The 13,090-nt window shown below is 41.2% G+C and overlaps 1 protein-coding gene across 13 annotated transcripts in view; it reads right to left on the bottom strand.

Moving 5' to 3' along the window:
* Positions 1-13,090, bottom strand: part of EPB41L2 (erythrocyte membrane protein band 4.1 like 2) — a 198,261-nt gene that overhangs the window by 47,096 nt on the left and 138,075 nt on the right. For all 13 annotated transcript variants that reach the window (XM_072965861.1, XM_072965860.1, XM_072965869.1 and 10 more), the window contains 4 exons: positions 11,147-11,365; positions 9,645-9,732; positions 5,529-5,681; positions 4,887-4,984 (listed from right to left, as the gene is read on the bottom strand). In XM_072965861.1, the coding sequence (XP_072821962.1) occupies positions 4,887-4,984; positions 5,529-5,681; positions 9,645-9,732; positions 11,147-11,365 (558 nt within the window). The remainder of the gene's footprint in view (positions 1-4,886; positions 4,985-5,528; positions 5,682-9,644; positions 9,733-11,146; positions 11,366-13,090) is intronic.

Raw genomic sequence — 13,090 nt, forward strand, 5'->3', positions numbered from 1 at the left:
TCCATCTTCTGCCAATAGATTTTCAAAGGAGACACAGAAGCTGCTAAGAAAGTATAATCTGAAGATGTCAGTGCCTCAAACTGTGCTTTGGAAAAAGCTCTATATTCTTAAATTACAAATCTGGAATACTAGACTGTGTAAAGCAGTGACGTACAAGAGAAAAAGGGTCATTGGCAAGCTCATCAGTGAAGCACTTAAGAAATGCTCATTCTCCTTGAAAAACAAGTTGGCTAAATCACATTCATTTTTATTATCATCTATTATTATTATTAAGTATGCTCTGTAGGTACTGGGAGAACCAACAGAAGAGACACTTCTTTAAAAATATCTCAAAGGAGAAACATGCACTGATGACCCAAAGGAGATACCCCAACTTCCACAAAATTTTAAAAACTAAACAAAAGACAGTAAGTATTGGAGAGAATGTGGAGAAACTGGGACCCTTGCACACTGTTGGTGGGAATATAAAATGGTGCAGAAGCTATGTAAAACAGTAGGGAGGCTCCTCAAAAAATTAAAAATAAAACTATCACATAATTTATCAATCCTACTTCTGGGTATTTTTCCAAAAGAACTGAAACCAGAAGCTCAAAGAGATATTAGCATTCTCATGTTCATTATAGCGCTATTCACAATAACTAGGATGTAGAAACAACTTGAACATCCACTGACAGATGAATATGGGATATACATACAATGGAATACTATTCAGCCTTTAAAAAAGAAGAAAATTCTGTAATATGTGACAACCGGGATAGACCTTGAGAACATTATGCCAAATGAAAAACATGCCAGACACAGAAAGACAAATACTACATAATTCTACCTATATGAGGTATCTAGCATAGTCAAATTCACAGAATCAGAGACTGGAATGGAGGTTACCAAGGGATGGAAGGAGGGGGTAATGGAGAGTTGTTAATCACAGGCACAAAGTTTCAACTAAATAAGATGAGCAAGCTCTAGAGATCTGCTATACAACATTGTACCTACAGTCAACAGTAGTACATTCTACACTTAAAATTTGTTATGTGATCTTGCCACAAATAAAACTATTTTAAAAAAAAGAAAAAGGACTAGAGGAAAAGAAGGGAGGGAGACTGGGTTAAACAGAACCCTTATGTAGGCTCGCCTCAGTTGACTGTACCTCAACCAAAGGCCACGTCTTCCCAGAACGAGCAGCTCCATATGAGAACTTTCTCTTATTTACAGTTTATGAAAAATAAGGCATAATGCAAAAGAAGGAAAGTCATTAACTAGAGAACTTTTATTTATGTCACACTGAGATAAAGTACTTTCTTGCCCGACTGGCACTGGTGAGCACGTACACAGGGTATTTAGCTTACAGACGAATTTTCTGATCACAAAGAAATCCTTAAGCAATTAAGCTGCAATTAAATAGAAATAAACATCCAAAACAAAAAAAAGGTTGAACACAAACATTTAGTAGCTTTCTCTAAAATAATTTTTAGTCCATGGTAATGTGAATTAATTTTCTAAGAAAATGTAGACCAAGCTATAAAATATTTCAGCACTATCATTTCAAGATCACTCAACATTTCCTTTTGATATTATTTTTAGGTTCCACATCAAACCCTATCTTCAGAAGAATAACGTCAAAATTACCACAAGACATCTATCAGTTCACTTTGGGGTCAGTCATCATAGAGGATTAAAGGCCTTGAGCAAGATGATCAAAATAATGATGGAATTCAGTTTTTACATATTTTACTGCTTACGAAGTATGTATATTAACATCTTAATTTTATAAAAATCCTACCTTCATAAATCAAGTATTATTCATGTTTATCTATGGAAAACAAAAGAACACTTTAAGAAAACCCACATATCAATTACTAAAGTCATTCATGCATTTAACAAGTGCCACAGGTTTCCATAAAACTCTCTATGAAGCAGCTGAGGACACTAATTCACTTGGGATTAGTCTGGATTTACAATGCCAGGTTTAAATGGCAGTTTAACGTCAAGCCTGAAGAGCCTCACATTAATCTTGTTTACACACCATCAACAACAACAAAAAGCACTGAGAAAGTACAAGAAAGCAAATCCACTGCAAATACAGTCTGGAAGTACAGCACAGGGGGTATACTCGGGGGCACACGGAGCCAGGCTACCTGGGTTTGAATTCCAACCCCACCCACCCATTACTATCCATACAACTATGGGCATGTTTCTTAACTTCTCTGTTCCTCATGCAAAGTGAAGATAATAACAGCACCTGCCCCATAAGATTTGTTGTAAAGATTAACAGAATTAATCCATATAGAACACAGAGAATGGTGACAGGCTCTATTAAATGCTCAAGAAAGGACAGTAGCTTTATTATTCTGTTCCTGTTCCACTAATACTCTTCCAGCCACGTGGCTACCAGTCAATACAAAGGTCTGTTTATTTCTTAATGGCTTCAGTCAGAAAGCCATTTTAATTTTCTAAAGAAGTCATTCGCATCTTGTGTGATAAAGTAAAGCAGAACCAACTCCACTGATATGATTCAAAGCACTCTGCAAACTATGATTTGCTCTTTCTGTGTTAGATACATTTCATATCACCTGTAAACAAACATACTGAGATTTAAAGACATAAACTGCTTTTGTTAACCACTGTCTCCAAAGTTTGCAGGAGCAAATTGGTCTGCTTTTAAACTGGAGTCCACGGCTTGTTGTTGTAAAGATGATGGAGGCACCTGAGGCTCTGCAGGGCTGACAGACATCTCAGAGACACCTGCTAGAAGAATACAGGAGGGAGGGCGACGCAGGGGTGAAGAGTGTGGGCTTTACAGCCAGAGGGCCGGGTCCTCACCTCTGCTTGGGTGCCTGGCCGGCCACTGTGTTTCTCTCCAAGCACCCAGCCCTGAGCCACAGCTTCCACGCGGGGGTGAGGAATAAATGAGGTGGAGGAATGTAAAGTGATCGGTCCTGTGTCTGACAGCAATGCATGCTCAATGAATGTTGGCACTTACCATTTCTGTACTGATCATTGCCTTTCTTATCATTATCTGACAGGGAAGCCTGCTGCCTGTCCTGCCTGGACTTGTGTCATTTAACTTATAGATGTTATTGACTTGTTTTATTTGAAGCAGGCTCCTGTCTTAGGAGAATCTGTCATGGCTCCCAAGAGAAATTGTAAACTTTTCAAAGATGAAATGATCAGTGTAATCAAGTCAGATGGATTCAAGTATATCTTATGAGTTTCCTTTCTCCTCTAAAATGAGACTATTAGATGGGGGAGGGGGAGGCTCGGTGGTAGAGCACATGCTTAGCCTACATGAAGTCCTGGGTTCAATCCCCAGTACTGCCATTAAAAAAAAAACAAAAAACGAAGAATTATCTATAAAATGAGTCTATTAGAGCAGTCTTAAAAATAAATAGCACAATATGCTACCAAACTAAGAATAATGATGAGAAGCATTATGTATCAGAAATGGCTCTAAGTTTGTTTCATGTAACATTTACTTTTCAAAACACTGCTATCAAGTAGGCACTGTTACCATTATCATCACATGGTTGATCAAACGGAGATGCACAAAGGCTGAGTCACTTATTTACAGTCACACATCTAGTATGTGGAGGGACAGGATTAGATTATGAGAGGGCAAAGGAAAAGCTTGAAGATGAGGGGTCTAGGGACACAGCTATCCAGGCTGCAGTGATAAACTAAGGACACAGAAAAGGAAGAGCAGCAAAGGACAATCTGCTCAGAATAGGAATGTTAAAAAATTGCCGGTGAGTAAAAGTAAGAGAGGAGACAGCACAAAAACTACAGAAGGCTAAAAGGTCTAACGAGATCTCCTGGGTTTTTTTTAGTTTTTAAGGGAGCAAGACATGGACAGGTTTATTGGCCAAAGAAGACATCAAAGGCACCCACCGGAGGTATACAATTTACAAAGCATGGTCCTACACGAGGCATGAAATAAGAGATCGTGGCAGAGGAATGACTCTCTCTTCCTTGATACAGGACAGGAAGAAAAGAATGAATGAGGGGGGAGCACAGAGCTCAGCGGCAGAGTGCGTGCTTGGTATGCACAAGGACATGAGTTCAATCCCCAGTATCTCCATTAAAATAAACAAATAAATAAACAAATCTAATTATCTATCCCTGAAAAAAAAAAAAAGACTGGCCAGAGAGGAAAATAATGCTTAATTATATGCAAAAGGAGAAAAAGAGAAGATGGATGAAACCAAGAACATTCAGGACCCACAGCTTCTACTGTCAGGGTAGCACACAATGGAGGGCATCTGAGCGGAGGCGCAGGGGCGCCCGAGGGCTCAGGAAGACCCGATGCATTTGTATTGGCGGCACTGAGGGTCCAGCTGATGCGGGAAACGATCTCTGCAACAGCACCAACCCACTGAGCAGTACGTTTTCTCTTACAAAGAGTATCCATCAGAAGAGTTGTGCTATTTAAGGTAGCACGGGTACAGAAACGGAGAGGTCAGGACACAGGGCGAGTCCAGGCCCAGCAGGCTGGTGTGCAGAAAGGATGGGGGCCTCCTGACAAAGTAGCAAAGGGGCAGACCACAGGATTCAGGGCTGGTTTGGGAAGGAAGCGAAAGCAGGAGGGAGCCGATGAGAGCAATTACATGAAACCGAAGGAGAGTAGACAGTGGAAAGAATGCAGCAGGGGCGGGAGGGTGTGGCGGTGGAAGGAGGGGCAGCTGGAGCGGTGGACTACCGCAGACACAGGCCATTCTGAGTGACAAGAGCGTGGCCAAGCGTGGCCAGGCAGTGGAAACAGACACAGGGCATCCGACGCTGAGGAGAGCAAAGGACAGTAAAGCAGGGTGTGTCTGCAGCTGCCACCTCCCAGGATCTCGAGGGTTCTGAGAGCTGTTTTCATTCACCCTCAACTGTTTCCTCAAAATTACCTGTAGAACGTGTGATGTTCCACGCACACTTTCCATAGCCTTTTCGCCGCCCGATGGTTTGGCAGTTTAAATCCAATGGTGCTCTCAAACTGTTCCAGCTAGAATAAAGCCATAAAATAAATCAGCACATTTCCTTGAGAGCTGATTAAAAGCTGCTGAAAAACATGGATGCAGAGATTTCACTAAGAAGTAACTGTTCTTCTCGAAAAAGGTAAATATTAGTGCATCTAATATGATTATACAGAATGGACTTTTCAGACTGCATACTAGTTTCCATGAAGAGCAAGCATCAACTACTGACATAAACCAGCTCTGCTTCAAGGTCCACTACAACTCTGCCTCTCCTGATCCTGACCACTTAGCTGACTCAAGAGGAAAAGAAAAATGAGCCCCACTATGTGGCAGGCACTGACTACTCTTTCTTTTCGGTGAAACTGTGGCTGCTGCTTTTTTTTTTTAATTGACAGTAATATACATGCAGGTTTATCATCAAAAACCCTGACTTTTTTTTTCTTTTTTAAACTTCAGAGGAGTAAGGAATCCTTCATCTTCTTAAAATTCAATGGGAAACAAGTCTGGCCATAAAGGAGAACACTGACAAAGCCTGAAGAGACACGCCAGGGGCTGGATGGCTTTGCTTACCTCTGCTGGCCTAACTTTAATGTAGAAGTTACTGCGCTTATAGGAGATTTTCAAGATTTTCGGCCAAGCGAAACGATTGATTCTCAGTCTGTCTTTGTAAATGAGGAGCCCGTTGGCACACACGCCCAGCTTGATGTCCACGCCTTCGGAGTCCTGCCAAGCAGAAGCCATTTGACGGAGGTTAGCGCTGTGACAGTCATATAGATCAGGAAGCCAATCGTCCCCCTCAGACCATCACCAGGAATGCCAGTTTAACAGGCTTGCATGTAAGCGCCAATGACACGACACACGTTAACAAACAGCAGGACACAGGACACGTCTGGAATCTAGATATTCATGCTGAGGGGTCAGATGGGAGGCAAGGCAAAAAGACTACAGGACACAGTTCATATTTTCTCCAGCTCAGCTGTGAGAGCTCAAGGGGAGGAAAGGAAACAACTAGATTCAGATACCCTGAAGAAACGGGAGATTAAGCGGCTTTCCTAGAGGCTATCAGGCCCCTGGGGACAGCCTGCCGGTCTGCCCTAAGGTGCCATTTTACTTTAGGCAAATTGGTCTCAAGTGGACTTTGCCAGCTGATGGCTGTTAAATTATGCCTACATTCTGCAAAACACCAGCCCCTCACAGAAAATTTCTCCTCTAAGCTGACAGTGTGGAAATCTTTGAATTCTTTCAAGTCGGTTTTCAGTAACTCGAAGTGCTGACAGCCAGCTCTCATTACAGCATTCCTTCGGCTGGCATATTTCACAGGACTGCAGACTATTCTTGAACTTATTAATACTGTTTTCTTCACTCAGCATTTTAACTGGGAAAAGATGGCAATCTGAAATAATTGCAAGCCTGAAAGGTTTTTTAAAAATCAAAGACGTGTTCAGACAAAAGTAAAAAATTATCTTCTCCCATTTCAAGTAGTCTTGAAGATCTAATATATACAATATTCAAAAATATTCAATTATCTTTAAGAGAAGAACTAGATCTTACTCAAGATACAAAAAACTGAAGAATATTATTCAGAGATATTCACATTTTCAGAAATCATTAACAACATGGAACAAATTCTCACAAAATATGCTGAGACAAATGCCACATTCTAGGTTCAATTCAATAGAAGTACAGAAATTTCAACTGCCTTGTTACTGAGAACAACTTAACACAATTTCTATGAGTTTTTAAAAAACAGAAATAAAATACTAGGTAACTGACATAAATTGCTTTCACTGCTGTGATACAAGAATAATTCATCTGCACAAATAAAATCAGATGTTTAAACCTGCTCATGTAATCGATAAGGTGCTTCACTCACCCATATCCTGGCAGGAACAGTTCTCTCTAGGAAACAGAGCAAAAAGCTGGGGTGAACCAGGCACAGGTGCCTAAGCCACTCGGCACCAGACCACAAATGGTGAGTTTGCCAAAAACATCACTGGCCAGGGCCACAGGGAGCAGGCCGGGAGACTGTCCGAGACAGCACGTTCTCAGCACAAGTAAGGAGGCAACCCTCACTTGAAACATTGAACAGAGCAATCTCTAGCGTGAAGCAGTCTTTTGACAGGACACTGAAGCTATTTTATCTGACTTAAAAATAAACACAATCTGGATCCAAGGAAATGGGTCCGTGTTCAGTTGTTCCACATATTGTTTTAGAATTATCAGTACTTGTGTGAATAGAAATTACAGATAAAGGGTAAAGAGTTAAGGGCAAAAAAGCACGCCTCAGTTCTCTGTATTTGACTTCTGTCATTTATCAACAAAGTCAGAAAAATAAACTGATAAAAAGGGAGCAGGAGGAGGGAAGGGAGGTCAGGACTTTTTATATCCAGACTCCCTCCCTGTGCGGTCGCATCCGGGTGGTTGTGTCCTTGATCGTGGCTCCTCTCGAGACAGGCCTTTCCCCACAGATCTCTCCATCCGGGTTCTGGCAACCTCTCTCTGCCTCACCCCTTCCCACCCAGAGGGGTTAGGAGAGCGGCTATCACTAGCTCACGGGTGTCCTTCTACTCTGGGGTTTCCCTGTACCTTTGTCAAGAGCCCTTTGAACCAACACCCTCACCCCGTCCTAAAGTCAATATGCCAGTAAGAAATCTACCGACAATAAAATATTAATTACAAAAATATATTAATTTTAAAAAATTTTAAACATGATCTCAAGATACTGAAAACTACATGAAATGTTCTTTTAAACTGCTGCAGATTTTTTTCCAGTGAGCTACAAATATCTTACTTACTGGACATTATCTAACAAGTCCACCATATGCTAAACTGAATGAACGAATATTATTTTGCATTTTTTTAAGTCATCTACTCCTAACCACACAGCAAGAACTGGGATTATAATAGAGCTAGCAACTTTTTTACTCTTCTAAGATACAACTTCAAAAACCAGAATCCTGAAACCTTCCAATGTTGCCATCTAAGAACTGGTTCTAACTAATGATCAACAAAGTAGGAGACGTGAGATTTACGTGTGGTGAGAATAACAGGGTTTAGAGGAAGAGAGATCAGCCAGAGGGGTCTTTTTGATACAAGTTCTGCTCTCTCCTCCCTCCCTTATTTCTGTTTCTCCTGACCCAGCCTGTCCCCATCACATAGAGAAATGAGCTAAAAGACACTCAAGTGTTAGATCTGTTTCGCCTCCTAATAGGATTTATCAGAAAACATCACGCAGATGGGACGACTTTATACCATGTGGCTTGAGGCAACAAGCCAGCTAGTGGAACAAACCATCTACATTCTGTTTTATGTACTTTTTGTAAAAATAAAAACATCCAAACCTTAAATGAGGTAGTGTATGTGAAAGTACTTTTAAAAATTAAAAGCGTACAGCATCTAGCAGTTAAAAACATTGCTGCCAGAGGCTATTTACGAACATGGAAAAGTGTTCATAAGAGCAAATTAAAAAGAAAAAAACTCACGAAATAATCCTTGTAGGATAATCCCATTTTAAAAATGTGAGTTCCACTGCTCAGACTTTTTAAATAAAACAAGAAAATATCAAAATATGAATAGTGCTTGCTTCTGCTTAAAGAGATTTCAGTGATTTTTATATTCTTCTGTTCACCTCTACTATCTATATTGAACATGTGTTACTTTTGTAATAAGGAAAAATATTTAAAGAATAAAATAAGCCAAAGAGAAAAAGGTGTTTTGCAAATAGGAAGTATTATTATTAACACAGAAGCAAGAATTACACATCTGAGGCCAAAGAAGGGAAGATATCTTTGGGTGAAGGGCGAGATTTCTCAGATCATCTCATCTGGACTTCCTAGACTGCACTGAGGGACTGGCAGGGTCTCCTAAAAGCAGGCAACCGTAGGTTCCCTCCACCTGCTGAGTTGACTCGGGACATATTTTTTCAAAACCAACTGCATCTTTCACCTTATCGCTTGCATTCTCCCCACTATCTGACCATCCAAACTAGGATCGTGAAGTAGGTCGTGTTTGTTACCGGCATCTTCCTCACCCAAACTTGCCTCTCCTAACAGCTACCTCCATGCTTCCACTCATTCCCCACTGCCCACAGCAGACTGAAGGCCTAACTGCCCGGAGCCTGGGCAGGCCTAGTTTATCCTACAAGAGGTACAAAAGAGACCTGTTGGGAAAAGCGCAACTCAAGGGCTCCTTCGCCAGCAGTTTTTTGGAAAGTGCTCACTCACATCCACACTGCTTTGCCCTTTCGTGGTGGCTAAGATCTGCTCTCCTCTCCCAGGACAGAGGTGGGAGTGGTGGCTAAAGCCTGCCCTCCTCTTCCCAGGACAGAGGAGGGAGACAGGCCTGGGACAGAGGTACCACTTAGCATAGCAGCAAAAGCTGGGACACAAAATAAAAGCAGGATGAGGTTTAAGGCTGATGAGGTCAGTCTTACAGTAAATACACAGGAAAGAGTATCCATTTAAAAGACTGTGAAAAGAAGAAAAAAATACGGGAAAGAACCAATGGTCTTTCCTCCCTACAACCATTAACCCCACAATTAGAAACCCCAAGGAAATACTACAAAGACTCTTAGGTGAGGGTGAGTAGCCTTTTTCTAGAAGTGAAACAGGTTAGTCTAAAACTGGAGCCCTGTCAAAACTTCAGTCAACAGCGGAGAGATGCCAGCTCCCCTGGTGCTCACGGTACCTTGGCATGATGCAGGTCAACACCATACATGGAAAGCCTCTTTGCATTTTCTAAGAACTGAGAATCAGCTTGTGCTGGAGATAAGCCCCTAAGAACCAAAAGAAACAAGGTTATCACATTGATGGACACAAAGCAAATGTGGCTAAAGTGGGGAAAGGCACTGTGATCTTGGAGAGCTGGGGTGGAGGGAGTGACCAGGCTAAACGTACAAAGAGGAAACAGGTAAGGCTCAACTCTCAACCTCCAGCATTCTTCTCTTAAAATCCTCCAATATAAACTGTTCATTGCAAGGAGGGTGCACCTCCATCCTCACCCTTTTTATCTTAGAAAGTTGCTTCCGATTTTTTTTCCACTAGGGATAAAAGCCCCAGCAATAATGGGTACAATATAAACTAACTAAAAAAGTAAAAGAATAAAAAGTGATGTCATCTTTCTGAAATAGACAACTTCTCTCCTTAATATTATTCCATTAGGACTGATGACACTAAAGATGGAAAGCACTTGTATTTGATTTTGTACCTGACATACTGCATTCTATCTGGACTAAAGTTATTTCCATTCTTATCTGTATTCCCAACTAAACAAATTTTAAGCTCCTAGAAAGCAGGGTCTCATTAATCTTCATATTCCCCATGGCATTTCAGAACCTGATATTTCAATTTCAAATTACATAATACATGACTATTGAATAGAATTGGAATAAAGTTAATAAGAAAATATTTAAAGGCAAATACTGCATTTACCTTTTTTTTTTAAGTAAACGTCAGTGAAGGTGATCTGTTTAAAGACTTTTAATCTCTGAAAGTTCCTTTCAGATCATTTTGGTCAAGGTTTTTTGAAAAGCAGTTTTGCAATAGGGGACAAATTAGAATTTTGTAGCTGGAGTTCTTAAAACTCGTACTTAAATTTTTTTTTTTATTTCTACACAGATACAAAAGTTCTCAGAGTGTCATATAGTATATAAGTAATTAATCCTCAGTTAAAGTAAAAGTCATCTTCCATGGATAGAGAAATCACTTGCAGATTTCAGTTACTACTCTCACGTCCACTACCACTCACACTTCTGATTCAAATCCTGATGCCTCACTATCTCCCTGGCTTTTTAAAAATCAAATATGGTAATAAAAACAAAAGGCAGAAGAAATATACAGTAAATGTCAAACAAGTATCTGGGTATGTTTGTTTCAGGTGTGGGGGTGTGGATGTAAAGGGACTGGGCTGGGAGCAAGGCAAAGGAGACGTCATAGGGGAAAGGAAATTTTTCTAAATGAAAACATTTAGCCTCGTGAGCAGGCCCTCGTATTCTAGTCACAAAGACACGGGAAGGATATCTCAGCCTCCACCTGTCTTGATTAGCACTAGTGAAGCTCCACAAGGGCAAACTGAAAAGTTTGAAAACTGAAAAGTTCCACAAACTATGTTCAAATGTCCAGCAAGTGTTCTAAGGGAAGCCATTCAAATCCACCGTGGCCACTCTCTCTCCAGTAAGCACGTCCACAGACCTGTGGGTTTTATGCAGCTCTGCCACCTTCTCCTCCAGCTCCTTCGTCTGGCTGGGGGCAAACTGGAAGTCACTGAGGTCATTACTGCCGTGCTCTTCTGGGTCATAGTCCCCAAGCTCAGCCTGCAGTATGTAAGATCCCAGGAGGGTATGAGTCACAAAAGAGCAGGGCAGGCGGCCAGAGGCAATGTCCTGCCGGAGCTGAAGGCACAGGAAGTATCTGTGAGGAACACGGGGAGAAAAGGGTTGGGTGAACAATTAGTTAAAATCACAGCACTCATAACCCTTGAATTCTATTATCCTTTGAAAACAAATACACAACATAGGCACTCTTCAAACCTATAGCAAAAAAAGTCTTCTGTAACAGGAAGCCCACCTTCCTCCTTGGACTCCCGACTTTTGTGGCTTATTTATACAAACTGCATCTAGAAAACAAAGCAATCGCATGGAAATTCTGAAATGCTATGCCAGCAACAGTGTATTATCACTATCACAATAAAGAGGTTTGCGACGGCAGGTGAAATTCCAATCACTTAGACTGTCTCCTTGGATTAAAACTGTCATCAAAATGTGCATGCCCCTCAAAAGCTGTAAAGACTGATAAAATTTTAAAAATTGCTGCAGTTCTTAGCATTTGTAAGAAAAGCTAGGATCACCTACCCTTTATCCTCTCTACCCTTTTCATACTCATTTCTTGTCCTGAGACATCTTTAACAGCAGTTATAAGTCAGTATCTACTTGGAAGCTCTTACTTGCCCATTGACTCCATCTAAAGAGGCAGCTAATTCAGCTTACAGTGGAAAAAACACAGGCCTCAAAGCCAGGCAGAGCTGACTGTGTGACCTCGAGCAAGCTAATTTAGTTGCCTAATTCCCCACATGTAAAATGGGAAGAACTCTAGTTCCCTTTGAAAGTGAGGGTAAAACATTAGATAATAAAAATAAAACACATGACATGGTACCTGGGAATCAATAACTAGTAGCTATAATCATAAGAATGTTGTCATTGTGAGTTATAACAACAACAATCATTCAATGTTTCAAGTGGGTTATTACAAAGGATCCTGGTTTTTACTAAATAGCATGCAGAAACATGTTACTTATATTCTCTGAGGGATTTTTTTGGAGGGAAGGTCCCACTATGAATTCTTTTTGGTAACATCTTAAACCTGATTTTCACTCTTGAATTTAACCACCTGCTAAGGTTACCATCAATCCCTCCAAACAGAATGGCAGTATCCCGATTCTTGATCTTTTAGAGACCATCATTCCTATTGGTTGCTGGCCACTTTCTTCTTGCGGACACTTTCGCCTGGCATGGATGCCACAGCCCCGTCTTCCTCCCTCCTCTGCCCCACACGTTCCAGTGGCTTGCTTCTGGCCCAGGCCTCGCTGTGTCTGTCAGACAGCACATCCCAGCACAGCGTACCACCCACCCCAGTTCAGTTATTCCTGTGCTACCACCCACATCTCCGTCAGGCAGGGCACGGACTCTGCATATCATCATCATCATAATCCCACAGTTAGCAAAGTACTTGCCACGTGGCAAGTCCTCAAGAATTTTCTGAGAACCAAAGTCGTCTGACTATGGCTGCAGTCGGAGCACTTTTCTGCACTGCTGGGGCTCGCTTTCCAAGGGGAATTATGGATTTCCTTGTCCCCTAGAGTAACATCAGCGTAACTGCCCTTATTTCAGAAAACTAAATTTTAACCTACAATTCCAGGTTCCTCTTCAAATCCTCTTAAGTCTAATCAAGAATAGATCTAGTTCTCCACATTTTATGGCACTATTAAGACCTAAACACAAAGATGCCCTCTATTAACTTAAATCTTATTGCTCCTTTTTATACCACTGTCTCTACTTCTCACGTTGATCCATTCTTCTGTTTCAAAGCCTAAGTCTAAGGCCCCAAAACTTCAAACAAAACCCGCAACAGCCTCCTGAG

This window comes from Vicugna pacos, chromosome 8 (genome assembly GCF_048564905.1).
Source record: "Vicugna pacos chromosome 8, VicPac4, whole genome shotgun sequence".
NCBI classification, from domain to species: Eukaryota; Metazoa; Chordata; class Mammalia; order Artiodactyla; family Camelidae; genus Vicugna; species Vicugna pacos.